Genomic DNA, 27115 nt, shown 5'->3' with positions numbered 1-27115 from the left:
AAGTTTCCAAGTGAAGGGGGGCATTGCATCTGCCAGTACCCTCATCCCTGGAGTTTTAAATATATATATATGTGTGTGTATATACACACACATATATATATATTTACATATATATTTTTATTCTTGAATGGTACACCTGGGAGGGAAAGAAGGTTCTGCAGGAAGGTGGAAGGGCCTCTACTGAGAGTGTTCACATTGAGCTCAATGCCACATTCTCAGGGAGCCAGACCCAGTGGGGCAGTGGGGGAGTCCCTCCCCTCCTACCCTCTCCACTTCCAAATCTCTTCCCTTCCCTCCACGTTTCCTGAGCTGTACTCACAGAGCAAGCTCATGCCATTGGACTGTCTGTTCCAGATCAGTTGTGATCAGTTCTGGTGGAGCAAGCTCTCCTAGCTCCAGGTGAAGTAAGAAGGGATCAAAGCATTGAAAACATCCCCCTCTCTCACTTACCCGACCGTAAACAACTCCCCTATACTTCAAAGCTTTACGTAGCTCCTCCCCAAACATTGGCTCAAGAAAGCTTTTATAGAATCTTTTGCTCTCAAGTGTGGGCAAAAGAGCCGTGGCTGCTTCCCGTTCCCTTCAGCCTTCCTGGAAAGTTCTCGTTCAAAACTGGTTGAACCGCAGAGGAGTGACTTTTGCACCTTGCTCTCGTAGGATCGTTCGTCACCTTTTTGTCTAGACCGCATCATCGTCCATGTCAAGAACTTCCATTCTCCTCACTCAGGAAGGGTGGAGGGGAGAGACAGCCAACCTTCAGGTAGCATCGGACCATCTCTGTTTGTATATAAGCCAAAAGAGGCACACCACTTCGAGATGTTGGAAGAAACAGCTTTAGGAGTCCAGGTTGCCCTCTCTACATTTCTAGGCCCTGACCACATGCCCGTGTAGACTACATGCACGTACAAGTGTACATGGCCATACATGCACATGTCGTCCACCTTCTCTTGCCTCTAGTGCACCATGGAACGTGGCTATGACGTGCTTTCCGTCACCTACCAAAGACCTTTGGTTCCAGTTCACCACCACGGAGTCTCGTGGAATTGAAACATTCTTTTGGCTTATATATAAACACACATGGCCTCCTGCCCTCTGCTTGGCACGTGATCCCTACACGGATGCCACCTAAGTGACTGGAATTTAGCAAAAGCCTCTTTGCATTCACGGGCAGTATGGCAAATGGTCTCATTTGGGTGCTTTTGCCTTCTCACCTAACCATCCACATCAGTTTGGGAAGAGCTATCCTGCGCTCACGTGGCCTCCTTGTATCTCTCTCCCTGCTGCACTCCAAGTTGGGTGGCAAACAGTCCTTCCATGCTCCGAGGAAGCCTGCACGCAGCCACCTCCTTTCTCCACTCTGCCCTCCCGTGCTGAGCGAGCCCACCGGATTCCCTCCCGGGAACGGGAACGACTGACGGATGGAGAGGGAGGAGAGCACTGGAGAGGCGGGGGAGGGCTGGGGCTGGTCACCAGGGTTGCCCTCTTAGAAGGAATCAGAACTCCAGGATTCCGTCAATAAATGAAAACAACAAGAAAGGAGCAAATGGGAACCAAGTTCACCCCCGTCACCCTCCGTGACATGCGCACCACACGCCCACGGCCCCACCCTCCCGTACCCACCTTAAAACCTCTCTCTTCCCTCACTCAGACATCAGACTCAATACTAGAAAGTTTCTCATAAACATGCCCATTGCTGGAGCCATTGAAAGCCCTGGGGTTTTTGTTGTTAGGCACACAGGGGTTGGACTGGTTCCCTATACAGATGTCTTTCTGGAAACGGCCTGGCACAGCCCCGTGAAGGGCCGAGACCACCGGCTTGTTGGTGACAAGGGCCCGGAAGTCTGGCCTGGCTTTCGGCGCCCCCGCCACCGTGGGCTGCCTGAAGAAGTAGGATTTGCTGCCATGGAGCAAGCACTGGTCGTCCCCAAAAGTGGGGATGAAAGGGTTTTGTGTGACCCGGTCAGGGTAGAGCGACTTGCTGAGCATGTAGCCGCCGCTGGGGTTGTTGTGGTGGTGGTGTCCAGCAGTGGGCACTGAGGACTTGTTGTTGGCAAAGGTGCTCTCGCCAGCTGGCATCTCAAACATGTGGGCGTAGGGACTCCCGTCCAGGAAGCGGCCCTTGTCTTTCAGGCTCACGCTGCGCGGGGCCAAGGCGGCTTCTTCCTTCTGCAGGTCCACGAAGGTGTCGTAGGAGTGCTGCCGACGCAGCTTGTTCCGGGTCTTCTTCTGGGCCTTGGAGTTGGTCGGGCTCTGGGGGTACTTGGTGGTGGAGGCATTGGACGTCACCGCCACAGGGGCAGCCGGCTGGTCCAGCTCCTGCAGGGAGTTGTCCTCGCTGATGTCATACAGGTTGCCTGCCTTCTTGCAAGCCTCGCAGCGGATGCACGCCTGCCTGCCCGAGTTCTGCCCGGCCACGGACGCGGAGTAGTTGTGCAGCTTCGACGGGCAGCTGCGGCAGAAGTTGCCGCCGCCCGAGCGGTCCTCCCAGTCCACGTTGGCCAGGTTCTTCTCCCAGGGAGCCGGGACCCCGCTGACCACGCCGTGTTTGTCGCCCGCCCCGTGTTTGAGGTGAGACCTGTTGGTACAGGGCCCTCCTCCGCTGACCGAGTCGCGCTTAAAGTCATCACCCTGCTCCTTGTAGATATCCGTCAGGTCCACGTGCTCCCAGTGCGGGGAGTTCTCCTTGGTGCGGAACTGGTCCAGGTAGAAGTCCCGTAGCCCTTCCTTGTCCCTGAAGTAGCGCTTGTGGTCCGGGGAGCGGGGTGGCCGGCGGCGGTAGGCCAGCTCGATCTCGTCAAATTCCCGGCGGGACTTGGCCGAGGCCGGACGCTTCTTCAGGCTGTCCTTGTATTGCTGCTTGCGCCGCTTGGCGGCATTGCCCTCGATGTTTCCGTAGGTGACCGTGTGGGTGGAGATGTCAGACACGTCGGAGCGGATCAAGTCATCGTGGCCACTGTAGCGGTCGCTCTTGAAGGAGAATTTGCCGTACAGGTCGCTCAGCTGGCTGTGCTTGGAGGAGGGGAGGCCAATGTCCAGGGGCTTCTTGCTGATGGACCTCGGCTGCGTGGTGAAAGGCGGGTTGTCACAGTCGTAGAGCCCATCGATGGAGCTGGCACTGCCGATGCTGTGGGGGCGGTGGTGGTGGTGATAGTGATCCTGGTACACGTTGCTGTCCTTCAGCTGCAGGTTGCCAAAAGTTCTCTCCACCTCGCTGATGTAGTCGCTGAAGAGGTTCTCCTCACACGGCGGGTTGTTGTAGGATTTGCAGTCAGAGTGTGTGAAGCTGCGGCGGTGCTCGGAGATGTCGTAGACCGATGACTCACGCCGGATGAAGTCCAGGGCGCTCTGGGGGGAGCCGTTCACACCAGACAGGTTGGCCATGTTCTTGGCCGTGCGGAGCAGGCGCAGGATGTTGGAGTGCGTGTTGTTCATGGTTGCGGTGGGGGAGTTCATCACGGACTGGCGCTCCTCGATAGCCACCCCGTGGATGCAGCTGTAGATACCCTGCAGCAAGGAGAGGATGACACGCATCAGGTCTCCGGCGAGGCTAGAAATGCCCACGTGGAGGACAGTCTCCCCTCCACCACTACTAACTGCCTCGCTGGATTAAGAAAAGTCAGGCATGAAACGTGGCACGGTCTTAAAACTCACAGAATGCTGTGGCCAGAAGCTTGCCTGATTTATCACCTTGCATTTGCACAAGATGAGCCAAGCTCAGTGGTCTGGCTCTCTGAGAGGGGACACGGTCACTCCAAGTGACTTGAGTAAATAGATTGGAATTGTAAGACATGACATTCTATGCCTCGACTCCACCATTGCCTTGCACTGACTTTCCTTCCTGTGCCTACGTTTTCCCATCTTAAAAATGAGGTCATGATATCAGCTGATTGCAAAAATGATTGTCAGCTTCCTGGAAATCGATAGCAATACTCCCCAGGTGCTGGGGCTGTTCTGCCCAGGCTGGCCACCCTTGACTGGTGGTATAGCACAGGGGAGCTCAGAGCTCATAACAGCCACTTTTTTTTCCAGTGGCTTTTAGGATTTTGGTCACCAAATAACAGCTGAGCAGTTCTCTTCTTGAGCCAAGCATGAACCAAATTCACAGAGAGAGTTAGGGAGCCCTGGGGTCAAAGAAGGATTTTTCTCCTGCTGTGTCCTACACCGTGGGAGGGCAGAATTGGGACAGACAGCAAGTACTAAGTAGGGACAAATAATTCCCTTGTTGAATCCTCTCACTTATTCTCTCTTTAGCTCCTAGTCTCCTTCTTAACACTTTGTCACTCACTTAATCTTATCATACATAATTAATACTGTAACAAATTAGTATTGATTGAGAACTCCCTGTGTACAGCTCCTTGTTCCAGGCCTTGAAAAACACCACCCAGCCCAGGTAATGGGTTGGGTTCAAGTCCCAAGTCAGGGAAACCTGCTAATGTCTCGCTCCCTGCCTTGGAAGGTGGACACATTTGAAACCTTTTTCCCTGGCAAGGGAAGTATGTGAAGAGGAGGTGGTTTGAAATGGGTCTTGAAAACAAAGGGGATTAATTTGGGAAGGGCAGTTGCCCCAACAGATGGGGACGAGAGCAGAGAAGATTAGAATAGAGAATCACAGCTAAGTGGGGGAGAAGAAGGGGTTAGAGGAAGTGAGCCTCACCATCCCAGAGGGCCATATCAAGACCTAAGATCTTCAAAGTAAGGTTACAGTCCTTACTTTCCTTCTTTCTAACCCTCCTTGGTTGGGGCCAAGAGAAAGCACCAAGCAGTTTCTTCTGCGGGGGCCTTCATTATGCTTCCGGGTCGTGAGTGGGATTCCTGTTACAGGCCACCAGCTCCCCCGTTCCTTCTGCCATCACCCTATGTTGGACCTCAGACAGGGCTGTACGGTGCAATAATGTGATTCAGGGACCACGCATCCCCCCTCTCCTGCGTACAGGTTCCTGAATGGCCTGAATCAGCTCACAGCCAGAGAGGAAATTGTTCTGTAGCACTAAAACACTACAGGAAAATGATGAGAAGACAGGACGACTTAATGAGAAATCCATTTTCTTACATAACTCCATTAGAGCCCAAGTTAGTTATATCTGAAATCTAGCCCTCTATTCTATAAAGGACATCTGAGGTCACTTCTCACGAATGAGTCCCAAAACTTTACCGACAAGAATGAAAAGAAGCCTGCCTTCCCCCCACCCCGCTTCGCTGTGATCCTCTGTTCATATTTAAAACTGAGTTCTGAATCCTCACTTTGGACCAGAAACGGAGAAGAGACCTAGATAAAGAATGACTTAAGAGCTGTACTCTTGTTTCAGTGAAGAAAGTTTCTGGAATGTACATTTCTTATGGGTCAGTACTTATTTCTGAAGGTTCCGTTAAGCTCTTTAACTCTGCATAACTCACACATGGTTAAAACAGAGTGGAACCGTGGAGCTACCAATAATTTATCTCTGTATGTCAGAACAAGAGAGCCACATTATATTTCACTATTTGAACAGACATGTGATTTTTTTTTTTTAAAGAGAGATTAAATGATTAATACAGCCTATACACAATTAACTAACGGTGACGGAAAGCATTTGGTAGAAGGCCAAAATTTTCGTTTTGACAGATCTGCCAGTTCTTCGTGAGAACCAAATGCCCAGGCCCCACACACGAAGCTGCCGCTTCTTGAAGGAAAACCAGCACCCCCTGTTGTTTAGAGCCACCTGAAATCCTGTCACCCGACCCGCGGGGGAAAGGTGCACGATGCGGTTTCTTGCTGCAGCTGCACGGGGCTGGAATTAGTGCCCGCCTGGGTCTCTGTGCTTTGCACGGCCCTAGACTGAGCTGTCCCCCGCAAGCTCCCGACACCTCAATCGAGCCACTCACTCTGCTGATGGAGAAGACCATGCCAGGCTTGCCGGAACAGACGCCCATAAAGCAATGCCGGAACTGCCAATAGAAAAGGTGTTCGCAGATGAAGGTGATGAGGCTGAGAGCCATGGCTGCCCCCAGCATGTAGAAGACTCCCGCCATGTTGTCGATGTCCAGCTGGCTGCTCATGACTTCGTTCTTTTCATTGTGACAGATGCCAGTGAGCCAGAGAGCCTCCAGCTCCTCCATCTCCCCTGGAGACGGGCCGGCAAGGGGAGCGGGGAACGGGGGGCCGAGAGCAGGCAGAGGGGACAAGAAGGGTATTGGGGAAGAGAGAGAAGGACACAAGAGAGAAAGAGACAAGGAGACGGAAAGAAAGAAAAATCAATAGAGAAAATCACGGTAATTTGATGAATACCGCCGTGTATCAATTCATCAACGTATTCAATAAGTATTCGGCGACAACTTAATGTGGGTACTGCAGTGACACAAAGGTATGGGGCATTGCCTCCGCTCTCCATGATCTGTCAGTCCAAACTGTATACAGATAATCAATATGACCGGCAATGTGCAGGTAATGCGAGAGTTCAAATTCACGGGAGTAATTTTGTGGATGGCGTGACCGGTCAGTTCTCCTGAGGAAGGTAGGACTTGGAGGTGGGCATAGAAAATGGGTGCATTTTAATTTATATTGCATGAAAAGGCACTCGAGGCAGCAGAAATAGCATGATCAAGGGGAGAGAGGTGGGAGTACACAAGCCTTTGTTTGGGAAAGACACGCAAAACAGCTCAAGCAGAGAAAAAGGGGGCACAGGAAGCTGAACAAAAAAGGTTCACGCAAGGTGCTCAGGGCCTGAGTATCAGACTAGGTGCTTTGTACCTTCATTTGTAGACAGTAAGAAATCACATAATCAAATAAGAGATTCAGAAAATTGGCTCTTAAAATATGTGCAGATCAGGGGCACCTGGGTGGCTCAGTCAACTGAGTGTCCAACTTCGGCTCAGGTCATGATCTCAAGATTCCTGAGTTCGAGCTCCGCATCGGGCTCACTGCTGTCAGCGCAGAGCCTGCTTCGGATCCTCAGTCCCCTTTTCTCTCTGCCCCTCCCCCACTCTCAGAAAAAAATTTTTTTAAGTGCGCAAATCAGATTGGGCTGGGGAAGGAGGGATGGAGAGAGAGAAGCAGAGATTGACTGATCCCCCACTGACCCTCGCACTATCTGATCTCTTGTTGCAGAGGGAAATATTAAGAGTAAAGGGGAGTGAACTTGAATCAAATGAAACCACCAAATTTAGAACTGCCTCCTTGTAACACCGCTTCGAGAAGCTCTGCTTGATTTAATTCATGCCAGAGACAAATAACCTTTATCCACTCCCCTGGATACTAGAAATTAGGAAGGTACAAACCTTAGACAAAAGGAAAATGAAAAAATTCACGTGCCCTTGAATGCATCTAATTCTAGGCAAACAAAATTCTGAAAATCTCATGAAGAAAGCTACCTGTTCTAATAATTTCAGTTTGGTTAAAAATTTGAACTTTGAGTAAACTGACTGGAGCTTTGGTAACTTCTGCAAACAATCTCTACTGCTTCCCTTCCTCATAGACAGAGGCTCTGTTATTGCCTTTAAGTGACAGCTACATGAAAATTATAGAAGCCCTTATACCAACATGGCTTATATGCTTCAGCTATAAGCCTTGAGTCTTTCCAGTGTTAATCAAATCACTTTAAAACATTTTTTGAATGTTTATTTATTTTTGAGAGAGAGAGAGAGACAGAGAGCAAACAGGGGAGGGACAGAGAGAGAGAGAGAAAGACAGAATCAGAAGCAGGCTCTAGGCTCTGAGCTGTCCACACAGAGCCCGATGCGGGGCTCAAACTCACGAACTGTGAGATCATGGCCTAAGCCGAAGTCGGACACTTAAGCGACTGCGCCACCCAGGCGCCCCAAATCAAATCACATTTTACTCATTTCTTTGATCAAACTATGATTTTCCTAACTAGTGGAACAACGGACTTCACCTGGAGTCTGAAAATCCAGCTGTGTTCCTCTGCCTCGAATCTCATCCCTAACAGCAAAGGTTCTGCAGACATAATTTAGACAACCTCCTGGCTGATGGCCTGTGGGGCCAAGCAGAGTCAGGCTGCCCTCACATAACTGGATTAGCTTCTGGGAGACTAACAGGAAGAGTAGGTACTTTAAAAAACAAAGTGGAGAGGAATGCCGAAGGCTGGAGTGTAATGAAATTGGAGATCTTCTCAAAGCAAGATGGCTGCCTCAGTCTCCTGCCAGAATGACACTGGGGAGTGCTTTACGAGTTTCTGCCTCAGAGGACCCTGTCCCTGCTTCCTATCTCTTCCAGCTTAAAGAGCAAGATGGGAGAGAGGGAAGAATGAATAGATGGCCACAAGTGTACTGGCCTTTCTCTGGACACACAAAAAGCAGAAGCCTTTCCGAAGCTCTCTCTACTGCTCCGGCCACATGTGAAAAGACTGTCTGGAACATCTAATACTAGCCCCTCTTACTTGATCCCTGAAGGTCTAATCATACCCTGCAATCCTGAAATGTACCTCCTTGATCAACTACATTAATCCTCCCAAATTTCACCCAGTTATGGGTTGAACTGTGCACCCACCCCGTGACCACCGCCAAATTCCTATGTTGATGTCCTAATCCTCAGTACCTTGAAATGTGACTTTATTTGGAAATGAGGTAGTTGCAGATGTAATTAGACAAGAGGATATCATGCTGGAGTAGGGTAGGCCCCTATCCATTACACTTGGCATCTTTAAAAATGGGGGGAAATCAGGCATCTACATAGGGAAAATGGCGTGTGATCATGAGGGCAGAGATGGGGCGATGTGTCTACAAGTGAAGGAACGATAAAGGCTGCCAGAAAACCACCATGAGCCAGGGGAGGGGCATGGAAGAGATTCTCCCTTGAGGCCTTCCAAAGGAATCGATGCTGACACTTTATCTTGGATTTCTGGCCTCCAGAACTGTGAGACAAATTTCTATTCTTTAAGTCACTCAGCGAGGGTACTTTGTTATGGCAGCTGTAGGAAACTAATGCCTACCCCCCCAAAACTTCACAGTATACCGTGAGATAACTGTCTGGAAGTGCAAGGGTTACAGGAATGGAGAAGAAAGAAAGGTTGGTGTTTTGGACTAGCCGTGAGAAGAGCCCAAATAAGCATTTCCCCTTTCTTTGACTCACCATCTCCAAATAGCTGCAGGATAGCAAGGTCCACCTGGCGCTTCCACCCAGAATCTTTTTGGATGGCAATGCCATAACCCGTGGAAGCAAAGACCTTCCCACTGCCAATGGTCACCAGCTTGCAGCCTTCATCTCTGCCTGCCATGTAGTTCAGCACTGCTGCATCATAGATGAAGGCATCCAGTTTCCTGTGCAAAGAAGAAGCAAACAAACAATCCAATGGAGGAATTTTAGCTCAAAACTACCTATGGGGCCATTAATATGAAGCAATAGGGTTCCAGCCAACTATGGGGAGGACTGGTTCAAAGTAAGGCTCGAGTTGGAACTCAGCCAGAATCTAAAGCCTAAATCGCGGGCTGTTCTTTATGTGATTTCAGGTTGAAAGGAGGATTTCTTTCCCTCCCACTGGGAATGATGAGAATGTAAGTCGGGCCTGAAGCCAACTCATAAGCTGTGTCTGAAAGGAGAAGGAGTAAAAAGGAATCAATAAAAATAATAACAGAAATAATGAAAAGTAACCATCACAATGATAACAACAAATAGCACGGGGTAGATTTATATAACATTTTTCATTTCTCAGTTCATTACAGTCCAGAGTGGGGATAAGTGTAGGTGTGTGTGTTTCGATAGATGTGCAGTGCTATTTTTGTGGTCAGAAAGGTTTCAATATTCTGTTTTGCACCACAAGGAGAGAAAGGAGTAGTCGGGGTTGTAGCGGCACAGGCTTACGTTAAGAGCGAATGTGCGCAACGACGGGAAAACCCAACGTATAGAAGAATTCAGGTCTCTCAAGTTCCCAACATAGAAGAATCTCATATTATGTATTGTGCTTCCCAAGGGAGGAATATGTAGGGAAGGGAGTAAGACCACGGGTAAAGGCAGGAAGGCATGGACCGATATTTCAAACCAATCTTTAGACACATCGAAGGTAGAGAAAGAAATTCAAATACAGCCATGTAGGTAGGTACTAGAGAGGTCTGCAAGAAAGAAAAGCATGCATCATCTCCTTCAATTGTACAAGGTGAGTTAGCTTTATCCCTCCTTAAGAAAAAAATAAGCCCTTTCCGGTATGATAAGATAACAAAAATTTTTAAAAGGCCCACGAGGACCCTATAGAAAAGTGACACACCAAAAAACCAAAACTCTGATATGACGGACAGCTGTGGTTGTACCAGGGGCCAGGCTACCTACCAAAGTGGTCCTACACCCAAGCTCAAGTCTCATCTCCTGTAATCTGCTGTGATGTCGTGGTGATAAGACAGAGTCTAACAGTATTTAAGGAAACATGCATCTGAGTAGCTTTTCCAAAACTGGAGCCACCGGGAGGTCCAGGTGCTGCTAGTTATCATACAACACAGGAAATCAGCTACAAGACCCCTTGACCCCAAAGTCCCAACATCTATAATGCTCAATTGTCTATCTATCTTATCCCACAGCCGTGGCTTTCAGAGGCCAAATGAATAAAGGGACCAATGTGGCTGGGATTATGCAAGCCAAGGTGTTTCCAGTTCATGAGCTCCTCTTAACACACAAATAACTTTCTAGTGTATAAAGCTGGATCAAAGAACACCAATAAAAGCGGGAATTGGAGATCAGTTAACACAGTCTCACTGTTTGTGGTCTAAAAACCTTCACCCTTTTCTTCCTTTATTCCTCCCTTGTCCAAAAGACACCAGAATCATCATGTTCACCTTTTAGTCAACAGGTCTTCATGTCACATGTAATACATGAACCTTAGCCTTGACGCTTCTCTTTTACTTTTACAGCTATTTTATTTATTCCTGGTTCACGGTTACATTGATGCAAGTAGAACATAATTTGTAAAAAAAAAAAAAAAAAAAAAAAAAGTATACATAGAAGTATGTAATAGCATAGGAGTCTTTGTGCACTGGCCTGAATTATATTGTCAAATTCAACTTGGAAATCCACAGAAAGCAAATGCAGTCTTGTTTGCTTTAAGTTTGGCACCCAAGCATGATATAGCTGATTCAGTGTACATTTAATAAATGTGAGAAACATATCAAAGACTCTGAGCTTGGAAGCAGTTCTTACCCTGTTTTCAGGGAGAGCAATGCATCATCTACACCCCTCTGGTTGAACTTTCCCATGTAGGCATGCATTTCTGCATAGTTATTGCGAATATTCCTCTCTGTGCTGCCGTTGGGCACAGTCCCAAAGCGAAAAGGGGGTGAGAAGTCATTGGGTCTCTGGAACTGGAGAGAGAGAAAGAAAGAGAGAGAAAGAGAGAGAGACAGACAGAGAAAGAAAGAAAATGCTTCAGAAAACGTGAAGAGATATTAAGTTAGCATTTAGTGGATTTATAATGGAAGGGACCCAACTACAGTTCACCAAATACAATAGCCCTCACTTAGGAACAGCGGTTGCTAACTGAAAGAGGACTTCAATTCCATGCAATTTAATACATATTGTTGAGAGCTTTCTATTTTCCCAATCCTGAATTTAATCTATAACCTTTGCATGTTCCATTTGTGCATACTGTACAATATCAGTGATGATGGGGATGTGCTGTTAGCTTAACTGCACGGGCTTAGTCACCTTTACACCTGAAAATTATGTAAAATATGGTTACAGGTCTCTTAATTTAGGGGTCTAAATACATTGTCATTGCACCATTTAAGGCTATAGAACTTCAGTGGGATGAACTACATTGTACTCCTGAAAACAATTTGTTGGATATCAAATATATTTTGCTAAGAAATTTTCTTGACCTTCCTTGATGCATTAAAAGCCTATATTTATTCTACATGAGTTGTTGAACAAACTGTAAAATCAAATACAGTTTTCATTATGTTCCTTCCCTTGCTTAAGAACTAAGAGTAGATCTCCAGTGCCTATCATAACAAAGTGAAATTTCTTAGCTTAGATGTGTGGCATCAGCTTATTTCTGGTATTGCCCTGCAATTAATAAGACTGTATGTTGCTTCCTGAACAAATTATTCATTTGTATCTTCATGGCCTCATATAGTCTGTCCCCTCAGCATGAACTCACTTTTCTCTTGAGGCCAATTCATGTCCTTCATCTCAAAATGTAACTCAAAGCAATTTCTTCAGGACACCTTCTGTGAATTCTTTCCTCCATCACGTCTACCCCAAAGTATTTGATGTTCTGGGTTTCTATCATGCTACAAATGCAATTACTCTCTGAATGAACTGGTTAAGTTCTGAGAGCTACTCTTTGATATAGTCATTAGAAGTTTAAGGTCTTAATTGAGACAGATACGGATTGAAGATCAGTTCTGCCACTTACGACTGTGTGATCTTGGGCAAGTGACATGAACTCCATGCATCATTTCCTCATTTGCAAGAAGGAGACAATGATGTCTCGTTTTCAAGGCTCTCGTGTGGATTAGATGATATAATGTATAAGATGTGACTGGCACAGCACCCTTGCACGCAGTAAGTGCTCAATAAAGATTATATTATTTTAAACTCATGTCTATATTCTGCATTCCCCAGTAAACTTCACACTCTCCAACCTCCCCATTCTAATAGTACAGCAGTGATCAGCTAGAACGTGGCCAGAGTAGCTCCCGTAGCTTGGCACAGGAAAGACGATATAGATATTTCAAGTCCTCTTGGTTTCAATACTATGGGGATATATTTACTTCAGAGATATATTTGGAATACTCAGGAGTACTCTGAACCTCTGGACTTGTGTGGGCTTAAAGACATTCTCCTTTCTCTTTCCCTTGACCTGAAAAGCTCAAGAGCTTCTCTGAATATAGGGGTTTCATAAACCACAAAATGTCACAGCACCAGGAACCACAAATACCGTCTTCAGTGTGCAGAGTTGGCCATAGTTAAGAGCAGAGTCATGCAGTGGGGTTAGGCAATCTGTGATGCATCAAAAGACCACTATTTCTTGACTCAAGAGGCTTCCCGTCTGACTTATCACAGTGCTTTTCTCCATTAAGAGTTTTTGTTTCATTGGTTTTGAAAGCGTTGTGATTTTTAAGTGAATAAAAGAGTCCTAGAATTTTAGAGTTGTATAAAGCCACTCCAGGTTAACCAGTCCACACCCTTCATTTCACAGATGAAGACCAAGGCAAAGAGGACAAGTAATCTGCTCACTGACACACAGTGGTAGTGAAGGCTAACACTATCAGGAATCAATTGGCTTAATTAATAGCACTCTTCTTTGTCCCCAGCGGAGAGTAAGTTTAAGGGGACAGAGACATGTTTTTTTAAAGTTTATTTATTAATTTTTGAGAGAGATAGAGAGTGTAAGTGGGTGAGGGGCAGACAGAGAGGGAGACAGAATACCGAGCGGGCTCCGCGCTGTCATTGCAGAGCCTGATGCAGGGCTCAAACTCACGAACTGTGAGATCATGACCTGAGCTGAAATCGGGAGTTGGATACTTAACCGACTGGACCACCCAGATGCCCCAACAGGGATATATTTTATGGAAGAGACAGAATGCTATGCATATCACAGTCAATGACAATACTTCATTTGTTCGAAAACAGGTAGCCCCCAAATCAAATGCAGAATACATTCTATAGCAGGCAGCAATGTATAAACAAACTCCTTTTGATCAGTGACTCCCCACTTTGCTAGAACAAAGACAACTGAGCCTCACAGTTGTCCAAGTTGACCAAGATATCCGAGGGCCCAGCATATTTTCTGAAACATCCGTGAAAGTTGAAATCGTGTCAGGTACAATTCTGGTGTGGGTCATTATATGTGTGGTCTTTTTTTTTTTTTTTTTTTTGAAAATTAGCAATCCATGTAAGGTATACGCAATAATTTTGATTCACCAGATAGAATCTGATGTCCAGGGTGCCTCACTTCCTGATGAAGCCAGATTATGGAAAGTTTCTGCACTACTCTTTTGTAACTTTAAATTTTTAAATTATCTTCAGATTTCCAGATGTTGTTTAGAACCATGTCCTTGAACAAAAACTAAAGAAAGGATCAAGGACCTAACATAGCCAAGATGACTGCAAAAGAAGAAAAAAAGTTGAAGGACTTATAATACCTGACTTTAAGACTTGTTACAAAGTGATAGAGATTGTGACAGTGTGATAATAGCACGGAGAAAATAAGGAGATCATCTGAACAGAATAGAGTGCCCACCAACAGACTAACACATATATGGTCACAAAGGCAATTAAGCAGAGATAGGAGTGTCTTCAACAAATGGTACAGGAACAATTAGATATCCACATGCAAAAAAAAAAAAAAAAAAAAAAAAAAGAACTTCATCCCACACCTCATGAGATATATAGAAATTAACACAAAGTGAATCACATGCCTAAATATACATTATAATATTTCCAGGAGAAAATACAGGACACAGTCTTTGTAACCTTGAGTTAGACAAAGATTGATTTCTAGAGATATGACACCAAAGCACAATCCACCAATAAAGGAAAAAAAAATCAGGCTTCATCAAAATTAAGTACTCTTTGAAAGAAAGTTAAGATCATGAAGAGAGAAGCCACCAAGGGAGAGAAAATATTTGAAAATAGAGTCATTAAAAATCTAAAGGAAATAAATGATAACGGAGCCAGATTCTTAAACACTGAAAGGTGAAAGCATCCTCCGTAAGAAAACAATCAGAGAAACCAGCCAGCACTGAAAGAATGGAAAGGCACAGTCCTTGGAATGCACTGGTCTTAGAGGCAGATAATTTGTATTGGCTTCTAGTTCCTTCTCTGACCAGCTGTGTGAACATGGGCAAGTTATTTAAATTCACAGAGCCCCATTTTTCTGGAAGTATTATTTTTAGTAATAATATATAGGAAACCACTTAACACAGTATCTGGCACATGGTGGATTCTCAAAATTATTGACTGCTTCTCTGAGGATGAAGTTCTAACATCTAAAATTGTCTCGTGTTAGCCAATGTTCCCTAAGATGGAAAACTCTTGTTCTCTCATTTGTTCCTTAAACTAGGCCAGTTCTGGGGACCAAGAGGGTGAGCGCACTGCCCCAGAATTAGCCAAAGCAGAGGCAGAAGTGAGCTTGCCTTTTCCTTTGAAAATTCTTGTCCCAGCTTGAGAGGTTTAAATAAAACTCGAATTTAAAAAAAAATATCCATCATTGGACATTGAACTTGGCTAAAATTCATGGCCATAGAGAACTGCATGTTCAGTGAGGCCTGTGGGGAAGAAGGAAAGAATAATCTCCCAAATACTTTGACACTTCCACTAAATGCCCTGTAACAAAATTTACCCCAAGCTGTGAGGCATTATATGGCACTTGTTTAACCTGAATAGCAATCAATGCTCTCTGGGGTTTGGGGAAGGAGTATCATTTTGTACTGCCAGGAACGAGTCTTAAAATTCACAGAACGGGGTGGGGGATCCCAAGAAACAATTAAAAAGGATTTAAACCCCCCCCCCCCCCAATACACCAAGGAGATCAACACTGGATTAAAGAGCTCTGTCTGATTTTTAAGTAGGGAATTGTACACAGTATTCCTTATTGGTCACCTTTGGCCATCACAGGGTTTCCTTGAATTTGGAATCTTTTTCCCAAGTTACCCAGATTGGGATTATAGAAACAGATTTCCCCATATCACAAGTGAGGAAACTGAAGGCCTAAAGAGACCAAGTAAGTTGTTCCAGGCCACATGGCGAAGCTGGAGGACAAGCTGAGGGATTGAATTCAAATCCCACCTCTGGGAGCTGAGCCTTCCCACTGCCGGCTCGTATGCTGGCTGACTAGTCCCTACTACTGCTTACTGGGAATGAAGCCCCACACGGCAAGTGGGGCCACCTGTGAGGGTGTCCTTCCCTTTCTGGCACGTCAAATGCTGACTTGCATTCACCCTCTGGATTCAACACGTGGCTTCCAGCAATAACTGTAAGCACACATTTGCACAAGGGCAAAACAATGCCGAATGTTAAGAGAACTGTAATCTCACTTGATCCTCCTGGACAGCTGTGGGGAATCAGAAATCAACCCTCTTAGCTGTTTAGACCATCATCTCAGCCCCTGTCTTAAGAACCTCAAAGTGAATTAGTCTTGGCAAGCCATGCCAGGAGAGAGGTGTTAGAAGGCTGGAGTAAAGGTCCCTGCCTCACCCGAAGATGATTGGACTGGAGGGCCGTGGGGCTGAATGGAGAGCCTCCCATACAGACTGTTGCAGAGAAGGGTAAGGGAAGTGTGGATCTGATCCATTTCGTCTTATTTATTAAATAAATATATAAACTTATTTTCCTATGTATAAGGCATTACTAATTCATTCGTAGCGGTTACTCATATCCAACACCTATGTAATAACTCACATTATCTCCTTTAACTATAATAATTAAAACACATCAATTCATTTGGTAAATATTTGCCAAGCATCTCTTAGTGTAGAGGGCTGTATTAAGAACTAAGGGTACGAAGAAGAAGAAAAAAATCAGGCTCTGTTTTCAAAAGATTTACATATTAAACAGTCAGAGATGTAAACATTCATTCGATTTTCTATTCATTTTCTTTTTCATTCATTCCTTTATTCTTTCATTCATACAGCTATTCAGCAAGGATCTATGGGCATCTGCCATGTGTAGATGTTATTCTCGGTGCTGGGGATACAGTATTACAGAAGAATAAGATCCTGCTTTGAAAGAGTTCACATTATAAAGAAGGGAGGCGAATAATAAGTGACCCCTGCCTGTTAAAGGTGGTGGACTGAGAGCCACCAATTCTTCCACTCCTTCCACCAAGGGGTGAGGTCTATGTTCTCTCCCTTTGATTCTGGCCTGTGCTTGGTGACTTGCTTGGCCAATAAGATGTGCAGAAGTAACTACACATTTACTTCTGTGCCTTTTTCTTTTTTAATGTTTATTTAGTTTTGAGAGAGAGAGAGAGAGAGAGAACACAAATGGGGGAGGGCCAGAAAGAGAGGGAGACACAGAATCTGAAGCAGGCTCTGAGCTGTCTGCACAGAGCCCGCTGTGGGGCTGAGATCCACAAGCTCTGAGATCATGACCTGAACTGAAGTCAGACACTTAACCGACTGGGCCATGTAGGTGCCCCTGCATTCTGGGACTTCTGAGGCTAGGTTATAAGAATCTTTCCAGCTTCCACCTGGACCTCTTGGAACCTCGCTTCAGGGGAAGCAGTCCATTCTGTAAAAAGTCCAACAACCCTGAGGCCACCACGCTGGAGCCATCACAGTCCTGTCTACAGTCCCAGCCTAGCCCAGGCTTCCAATTGTTACAGTAAGAGTACCAGGTATTAGAGTAAAGCCATCTTGGACCCTTCAGCTGAGCCCAGCTACCAGAAGACTACCACATGACCTCAGCTGATGCCACATGAAGCAGAAGAATCGCCCAGTGAAGCCCTGAGCAAATATATGACCCCCAAATTAGTCAAATACCCTGAAATGGTTCTTGCTTCAAGCCGCTAAGTGTTAGGGTGGTCTACTGTGCAGCAATAGACAACTGGAACGTGGACGGTTTTAAATAGTGACAATGAAGTACTACGAAGAAGCTAGAAACAGCTATCAGACAAGAAAAAGAGTGACCAGTAGAAGAACAAGTTCAGATCAGCTGTCCTGCAAAGGCCTCTCTGAGAAGGTGGCATCTGTATGGAAACCCGCGTGACAAGAAGGATCCAGGCCTGCAAAGACCTGGGGAACGCATACTGGGCCCAGGGAACAGCAGACACAAAGGCCTGACCAGGGGACAAGCCTGGCGTGGTGAAGGGACAGTGAGCAACATGATGGGTGTTAGGAGTAATGTGCCTATGCAGCTGTGGGAGCACAGAGCACGGGGCATCATCCTCAACAGCCTTACAGAAGCGGCAGCATGGGGGTCAAGACCGGAAGGAAGCGTTTTCCAGTTGGACAAGAGGAGCAAAGGGGCTTCTAGGTAGTGACAACGGGGTGCAGTGACATCCGATGGGGAGAGAGTTTGGGCATGACTAGAGATCATGAACTGCTTGTCACTGTCTGAGCCTCGCAGATGTGGCCGTGATAACTGGAGGCTGACGTGGCTGAAGACGGAGACAGAGCCGGGATCACAAAGGGACTTGAATGCGACACAAGGAAGTTCAGAGCGCATGCTCTAAGGGAGAAGAAACAGCAGGGCCTCTGGAGCCAAACTGTCTGAATTCAAATCCCAGCTCTGCTGCTTGATAGCTGTGTGACCTGGAGCACCTCACTTAACTTCTCTGTGCCCCGGTTTCCACTTTTGTGCAGTGGGGCTAATAACAGTACCTACCCCATAAGCCTTCTTAGTATTCAGCCAATTAATCTCGGCAAAATATTAGCACTGTGCCTGGCACATGATAAATATACCATATTAGCTATTATTGCTGTCATTATTATTACTGTCAGCATCATCATTATCAGAGGCAACTGAGTGTCAAGAGTGGGTTTCTGTGTTAGAAAGAGCCCAGAGGTGCCAGCACGAAGGACAGGTTGGAGGACTAACTAAGATAGAGAGGAGCTGAGCAGGACTTGAGCTCCCATGATGATCTGGAACCAGGCGGTGGGGGTGGGGGTGGGGGTGGTAAAGAGGAACGGAAACATCATCAGCTACCACCCTCCCTTCTGAGAATATGGAAGATGGCATGTGCACAGCTAGCTAAAATACAAGACCGCCCCGGCATGTACCAGGCATGTTCTCTTCAAAAGAGAAAGACCGGAATCAGCCTGGAAGGCTTCTTGGAGGAGGCTGGGTGTAAGCTGGCGGGGTGAATGGGCTGGGTTTGGAAGGATAGAGATGGGAAGCTAACGTGGGTTTACACCGGAAGACCCCCCTCTGCTTTAAGAGTCCTCCTCCAACACTGCTTAGTTTCCATGGTGAGTGAGGAAATATGTCTGCAGAGAAGTCTTTGCGGCCATGATGCCAGGAGAAAGAGCAGGTTCTGAAAACAAAAGAAAAACCCTCCTAAATACTGACTGGGTCCAGGCTTCTGTGCTGACCACCAGACAAAGCCCAATGAGGTTAATTAGAGCTAGATCCTGTGAATGAGGGCACACAAATGACAGCAGCTCTACTAACATGAAGAGGGTGGGGAGGAAATGCCTTCCTGGGCACTTGGCTGCCTGAAAATGGCTCTTCTCATTCAGTGGGAGTCTGACCAGCATGTGCAGATTGGGACCGGCCAGCACCATGACCTTGCAGAGATGGATACTGTACTTTCTGCTTGCAGGGTCCATCCACACGGACGCGGAATCTGGGGGCTTTTGTCCTCAGAGCTTAACAATCCTCCACATAAATATTCATCCCATTATGCCTGCTTTTACATTTGAATCACAAAAAGAATCAATGCCCAAATGCCACTCAGCCTTCCAAGGCACCCGAGGGAAAAGGTGGGAAGGCTTCAGACACAAGGGTGGCTTTTATGAGGATGTGGCAGAGCATCAGAATCCTAAAGGGACGGCTTTTTTTTTTTTTTTTTTTTTACCTACCCAGGACCCTCCCGTTATCATTATTATTACCATGCATACCCTGCTTCACCACTAGTTTTACTATCGACATTTATTTATTTATTTATTTATTTTAATGTTTATTTTTGAGAGACAGAGACAGAGTGCAAGCAGGGGAGGGGCGGAGAGAGAGAGAAGGAGACAGAATCCGAAGCACGTTCCAGGCTCTGAGCTATCAGCACAGAGCCTGAGGCAGGGCTCGAACCCATGAACCATGAGATCATGACCTGAGCCAAAGTCGGATGCTCAACCGACTGAGTCACCCAGGCGCCCCGACTTGTATTATTTTAATGAAATGTGTTATTCTTTCATGCATGCATTTTAAATTGTGGTAAAGTGTAACTGACGTAAAACGTAGCATTAATTTTTTTTTTTCATTTTAAATTTTTTTAGGTGTACCGTACTGTGGCATGAAGTATATTCACACTGTTGTGCAGCCATCCCCACCATAAAACTACGAACCTGTGAAACACTATATCCCCATTAGTTCTATGCATTTTGACCATACACAGAATCTTGTAACCCCAGGCACAATCAGGACATAGAACAATCCCATCACCTGCTGAAACACCCCCCACCTTTAACCTCTGGCGACCACTGATCTGTTCTCTATCCCCGTTAAGTTTTGTCTTTTCCAGAATGTCATTTAAATGGAATCATACAGCACGTAACCTTCTGAGATGGGTTTCTGCACTTCTAATAATGCCCTTGCGATGCATCCAGGAGGATCTGTAGGTCATTCCTTTTTATTGCTGAGTAGAATTGCATCGTACGGATGTATCGGCTTGTTTATCCATTTATCCATGTAAGGACATTTAGGTTACTTTCGGTTTGGGGTAGTTACAAATAGAGCAGCTGTAACATTCATGTGCAGGTTTCTGCATGAGCATAAATTTTCATTTCTCTAAGGTAAACACCCAGGAGTGGGAGTGCTGGTTCGCATCTCCACCCCCTGCCCAAAGGGCAACTCCTTTTGCATCTCATTTTTCTTTTGATCTTCCCAATTTCCCCATGAGCTATAAAGGAAGTACTGCAACTGTTCCTGTCTTATTGTTGTCTGCTACTGAATTCTCCCCTCATAATATCCTACAGCCTGACCAGAATGAAGCAGGGGTGTGTCAGGTGTGTGTGTGTGTGTGTGTGTGTGTGTGTGTGTGTGTGTGTCTGACTTCAGACTCTGAGCCATGTTTGAAGCCAGGAGGAGGTGGTTGGAGAAATCAGCCTCCCCCCCCCCCCCAACTATGGTCCCTGTTTGCCCAAAGGGGGAAGACAGGCAGATGGTAATCTATACATTAGGCTTTCTGAAGGCATGGTCTTCCTCACTGTTCCATGGCCCATAAATGCTTAGGACAGACAGGACAACAAGGCTGTCTCTGCTTACACTGAAGGACAATTTAATGGTAAAACAGTAAGTGTTACCTGTGGGTTACGGGCTCTAGAGACTGAAGCTCAAATCTGAGCTCCATCATTTATTAACTGAGTGACTGAATACACAAGCCAATTGGCTTTGAAACTGAACGGCAACAATGTTCTAAGAGGAGAAGTAAGGCCTAACATCCCATTACAAATCCTCCCCTTCAAAACCTGGGGCCCAGGATGGCCACTCGGGACCCTCCCCATGGAACCACCCGGCTGTGGATATAGTGACAGATTAGAGTATAAGATTCTTCATGAATTATAACCTTCATGAAAGTTATAATCTGGGACGGAGGCGGAAGAAATAAATAATTATTCTACATTTCATTATAAATTATTCATTGGAGAGAATATTGTTCAAATTCACTCAGCAGAGGAGACTGAACTGCAATAACAATAACATCACAGAATGTACTTAGAAGACACAGGTATATAATAAAAGGGCCGAAATTAATTCAGTTCACTTCCTGGGCCCCTGGAGAGCCGGATACCATTCTGTTACTGCCAGAAAGTGAGTTAGCACATACTAAACACTCAATATCTTAGTCACTTCTATTCTTTTTTCTCTTATTAATATCAGTGCTGTGGTTGTCCATCGTGGCAAACACACAAAGTCTGCATATGAAGGAATGTGCACTTGGATAGGAGAAGCCTGGCAAGTACAGCTTCACAATTCTGGATGCTATGCTGCTGGAGAAGCAGCCCTTTGCCTCTCTGGGCTCAGCATGGAACTGGGACTCTGGAGGGGAGGAGGTGGTGGAGGGAACAGCATGCCCTCCGCTGTCACCACCCTCCTGCTGTGCCCCCAGAAAGAGCGTATAGAAAATACAATGTACCAGTTCTTCAGATTCCTGGAATTCGGTTAATTATTAGTTTTCCTCCTAGCAAAACAGTCACCTCTTTTGCAGTTTACAAAATTTAGATATATGAACCTTAATAAATATTTCCTAAAATAGTTCATAAAATCAGGTAATGGCTTTAGAGTTTATGTAAGCTCTCTGAGGTCTGGCCCTGAGCTAGGAGAGTTGAGCAGATGACACAGAAGCTACTACTCCTGTATTAGCTTTGCCAAGTCATACCTGTGCCACGAAGTCTTACATGTTTGGCCAAGTCTTATGTCTGGCCACAGAGTATCATCATCGGCACACATTCAATGGCTATAATCCATGCATTAAGTCACTAAGCTCTGAAATGAAATAAAGCAACAGATACAATCCCTCCATGACTGTTCAGCCGGAAATTAAAATGGGAAGCAGCTAATGCTTCCATGTTAACGTATCACACAACCGACAGAGAGTAACTCAATCTTTCCATCGACCCTACAAGCTGGAATGGTTATCCCCACTCAGCGGACAAAGAAACTGATGAACAGTGTGGTAAGTCATTTGAATAAGGCTACACAGCCAGAAACCAGTGGAACAAGGGTTCAAACCCAGGGTCCTCACGTGACCATAAAAGATACCACAGAGTTCTATCCACACCAAACGGATGCTTGGCAAACACGTGTCGGGTAGGAGAATCCAATGACTGGAGGACTGTGCCAAGTTCCAAACGAGACGTAAGGCAGGCGAGGGCTCTGCGAGTTCAGAGGGAGCAGGGATCATCACGCGGGGGTGGGGTGGGGCGCTAACGAGAGGAGGCAGAGACGGAGCTCTTATAGGTTGGCCAACTTACATCAGCGGAGGTGTGGGGAGGGCCCTCAGGGCAAGAGGAGGGACCCAAGTACTGTGACGTCACTGAAGTTGGAAAGAACATACATGGGAACGTGGAGCAGTGAGTTGGCGCACAGACGGAGGCCGTGCAGCAGCACCCGCTGCACGGTCAAGCTGCAGAAGGATGCCACAGTACTTAGGTAGCACTATTCAGCTACAGCAATGTGGCTAGAAAAGCAGAGAGGCTGGAGCAGAGACATTCACTGCAAAATGACTAAGGGTCTGGACTATTTTCAGGGGGAGCATCATGGGAGGAATATATGAGAGAGATCTAGAACATAAGCCCTGACAGGATCCAAGTCAGCCTGGATATTCAGGAGGACAAAGGAAGGGAAAAGCGGTGGAGTCCACATCATCCCACCCCCTCATCTGCCACCACGCTCCTTCGCCCATCCCTCAGCAGCCATACTGGCCTCTGAGCCGTTCCTAGAATATACCAGGCATTCCCTAGCACGCTTGTCTCTCTGCTCAGAAAGCCCCGGCTAGTCATCACTCCCTTACTCGGTGGTCTTCTCACCGAGGCCTTCTCTGACCGCTCGACTTAAAATTGCAACTCATCTGCCAATACCATCTCCCTTCTCTGCCTGATGTTAGCAGTTAACGCCTAATATTGTAAATAAGTGCTTTTTCAATTCATTTTCCTTTTCCTCCTTTTAGAATGCAAGTGACATGAGGGAGAAGATTTTGTCTATGTTGATCACTGCTGTCTCACTAGTGCCTAGAACAGTACCTGGCATTTAAGAGGCTCTTGGTGCGAATGAATGAATGAATGAATGAATGAATCAATAGCACACTCCTTACTGGTGAGTGCGTTATCATGCAACACAAAGAACACAAAGTTGCATGGCAGCGTTTCTTAGATCCAGTGCTACTGTGGCATAGCTAGTGAATAAGGAGTTAATTTGTCCTCATGCTAGCTGAGGACATCTTTTCTGGCACCTTCTCCACCTTCCCTTCAAAAAAAATATGTCAGATCTGAGATCCCACAAGAGCTTGTCAAATTTAGGACTTGACAATGCATATGAGTATTTCTTTGGCACCAAAAATGTGACAGAATTGGAGATTATTATGGTAACATGCAGATGAAGTGAAACAGAGGTGTAAGGACAATGGCATTTGGTTTTTATCCTGAAGTCATCCCGTGTGTGACAGGTGGCCTTGGTCATGCTCCCTCAACCTACCCTTAGGTGAGACTTACAAAGAGGTGTTACTGCCATCCACCCCCTTTCTCATACCGACCGGGGAGAGTGCATGGACTGTTGCAGATATATTATAAAAGCTGTGGGTGCTAGCAAAGAGAAGTGGCCTTTAAAGATTTCAAGTAAAGGGTACAGATGGATTCACCATGGAAACTGGGATTCTGGAACTTCAGGAGCAGTCCTAGCAGCTCATACACAGTTTGGGGGAGAAAACCGAAGGTTACTATCGGGACTTTCATATGCCAGATTCCCCAGTGAATTTAGGGGGTGCTCCAGTTGTTAGCGTGCTAAGCTGAGGTTCCTAACACGAAGCTGGGGCAGGGGTAGGGCAGGGGTAGGGCTGCCAATGGACTATGCCAGGCAGGGCCGAGGGCAAGTAAGGATCCAGGGAGAGGCACGTCAGGGGGGACAGACACACCTCTGCTTTCCGGGCAATCAATCAGATCCATCAGTTCCAAACCGAGAAATGGAAATGCCAGCATGTGCACACACGGTCACATTGTGACCCATTTACAGCACAGCAGAACTTACGGCTTTGGTCAATAGTCAGCCTTATGCGGGGGGCACTCCAGCTTATAGAATGTCAGTGCTGGGAGGGGGCCTTAGTGAGCCCACAGTGCCTACTGCCTCCCTTTCTGGGGTTCACAGTGGACCCTCTCAGGGGAGGGTTCTGATGAGTCCTTTGGTAAAGAAACTTATTAAACCTGACACAGAACTTTCCCAAACATATTCTGCCATGGATTTTTTAAAAGAATACCCATTATGTTTCCCAGAACATTAGTGGGCTGTGAAACAGAGTTTGAGAAATGCCCACTGAGAGACTTCTTCCCTGTTTGCAGCCAGAAACAGAGGCCTGGACAGTTTATTAACTCTCCAAGACCAAATAGCCATTCCCTGCTCCTGTCCCCTCCTTTCCTTCTTTCCTCCTGTTACCACACACGTACTGAGTGCCCGGTGGGCATCTGCAATGCGGCTAGAGCCACACCATGCTTTAACATGTAATAGGTCAATGTGCCTACGACATCCTTAATGGGCCTCCAATTACAATGGTAACACAATTATTCTAAGGTGATGGCTACAAAAGTAAAAGATCAACAGCCATAGGGCAGAGGAATGGAATTTAATTTTGCCAGCTGACTGAGGGTAAGCCAAAAAAGCCCTTTTACTTTCAACCATTGCGTTGAAAATCATTCTGAACTATGTTAATTCGCGTTCCTTTCTCGGGTTACCCTCCATTCAGACATATTCAGTAAGTATCTGCTTTGTGTCCTGGTACTGGGATGTGGATGCTTATGCAGGGATTTAGACGCAGAAGATCACAGATGGTTTAAGAGGTGACATTTAACATATATTTACTCCAGGAAAATCTCAGAAACTATTTTTATCTCTTAAAAAATTTTTTTAATGTTTTTTTTGAGACAGAGAGACAGAACATGTGTGGGGGAGGGGCAGAGAGAGAGGGAGACACAGAATCTGAAGCAGGCTCCAGGCTGCGAGCGGTCAGCACAAAGCCCAATGTGGGGCTCGAACTTGCGAACTGCGAGATCATGACCTGAGCCGAAGTCGGACGCTTAACCAACTGAGCCACCCAGGCGCCCCATCAGAAAATATTTTTACTTTTAATAATTCCTTTACATGAGCCTGTTTGGTTATCATTTCTCTCTTTGCCCCTATGAAAGTGGAAAATGGCATGGCAGCCATATTTCAGGGTTGGCCACTTCTTGTTAAAGAAGTCATGGGGAAGCAGAAACGTCCAGTGGAAAGCTGGATGATTGTGAAGGCAAAGTCTCACCACTGAGACAACCGTGTAGATATGGCACATGGACCCACTGAGGGGCCACTGTACCCCTCTCCCACGGGACATGGAGAGCAATCAGGGCTTCAAAGAAGACAAGTCCTGAAATCACTTTATAATTTAAGAGCTGACAAACCACAATAGCAGTGCGGTTGGAGACCCCCATTTATTCACCATTCTTCTTCAATACTGCCTGCTCAATTTGGATGAGTTGGGAATAGAAACCACAAGATGAGCAAACCCTGTCTGCTACTATAAATGTCAAATATTTCTTATCTACATTACCTACCCCCAATCCATTAGTTTACGAAACTACCGTCCACTGTTTCTAAAATCCAAATGGCTAATAAAGAAAGAAACGCACTGGCTAATCCTGTGAACACTATACGAATTATGTAACTATCTGAGGCATACATTCATTCATTGACTAAATGATTATTCAATCTGTTCTTCAACAAATATTTGAGCACCTATATTTGCAAGGCTGTATATAGTTACTGTGGACGTACCAGTGAACAGAGACAAAAACATCTTGTCCTCAGAGAGATTATAGTATAGTAGGGAGAGGCGAACATTATAAATATGCTAAATACCATTAGTACGTCACATCATGTAACATATAATTTCTATTAAGGAAAAAAAAAGATAGCAAACCAGAGAGATAAATAAACTTATTTTAGAGCCTCTTCCAGATGTTAGATCAGATGCTTCGGTGGCCTGCCTACAGGATATCCTGAGCTCAGACTGCCTTTAAGGGACACAGTGTCACTGTTTCCTGGGAACTTTTGCCTCCAACAATATACAGTTTATAAGTGCCTTCCTCTTTGAATGTAACCCCACCATCTTGGTCTGATGTGAACTTTCAGAGGGACAATTTCAAGTTTCCATCAGATATACTTTTCTACTTAAAATGAAACCCAAGGTGTATTTCATTCCAGGATGGGAGAAGATACTTTTTGTAGAATAAACGAATGGGCTGAAAGGACAGGATTACTGGCAGGACAGCTCGCCTATGAATTGCAACACATTATCTGGGAAAATAATACAGATGAGTCCATTTCACACTTATATTAGTAAAATCCTGTCCGAGTGGATATCATTAGAGGGAATGTGTGCACTCCCGGGGATACTGTCTCATCCACTTGGAAGCTAAAAGTTTCATTACTGAGTTTCACAACGATTCATTTAAGATACCAGGGAACTGGGTCCTTTGAATGGTTCCAAGTACATGTGTCACGTTCCCTTGGTCAATGGTTTACAGAGAAGATAGCCTACTTTAAAATTATTCTATAAATTCCAAATCAGGAGTCAATTAACAGAATGGGAAAAAAATCTTAGCCAATGCCGAAGTAAGCTGTCAAGAAAGAAGTTTTTCTTTATCAAACAAGAGGCCCCTGTGACTGGGCAGGTGGGATTCTTGCTAAAAGGGTAGGCATGGTCAGCTTGAGTTGAGAGTGGGAGATAACTTACTGTTCACACAGGGGAGGGTCTCATTTTCCTTAAGAAGTTCAATGATGGGATGGAAAACTTGC

General features: G+C 45.8%; 1 protein-coding gene across 3 annotated transcripts in view; it reads right to left on the bottom strand.

Moving 5' to 3' along the window:
• Nucleotides 1-515: 515 nt before the first annotated feature.
• The window catches only part of GRIN2B (glutamate ionotropic receptor NMDA type subunit 2B), a 411435-nt gene continuing 384835 nt past the window's right edge, over nt 516-27115 (bottom strand). For all 3 annotated transcript variants that reach the window (XM_053894629.1, XM_019452038.2, XM_053894630.1), the window contains 4 exons: nt 11117-11277; nt 9065-9252; nt 5863-6101; nt 516-3504 (listed from right to left, as the gene is read on the bottom strand). In XM_053894629.1, coding sequence (XP_053750604.1) covers nt 1645-3504; nt 5863-6101; nt 9065-9252; nt 11117-11277 — 2448 coding nt within the window. In that variant the 3' untranslated portion in view covers nt 516-1644. The remainder of the gene's footprint in view (nt 3505-5862; nt 6102-9064; nt 9253-11116; nt 11278-27115) is intronic.

The sequence above is a fragment of the Panthera pardus genome, unplaced genomic scaffold, assembly GCF_024362965.1.
Source record: "Panthera pardus isolate Hobbes unplaced genomic scaffold, ASM2436296v1 HiC_scaffold_6, whole genome shotgun sequence".
NCBI classification, from domain to species: Eukaryota; Metazoa; Chordata; class Mammalia; order Carnivora; family Felidae; genus Panthera; species Panthera pardus.
The sequence above is the reverse complement of the archived record's forward strand: the minus strand, read 5'-3'. Positions and strand labels throughout refer to the sequence as shown.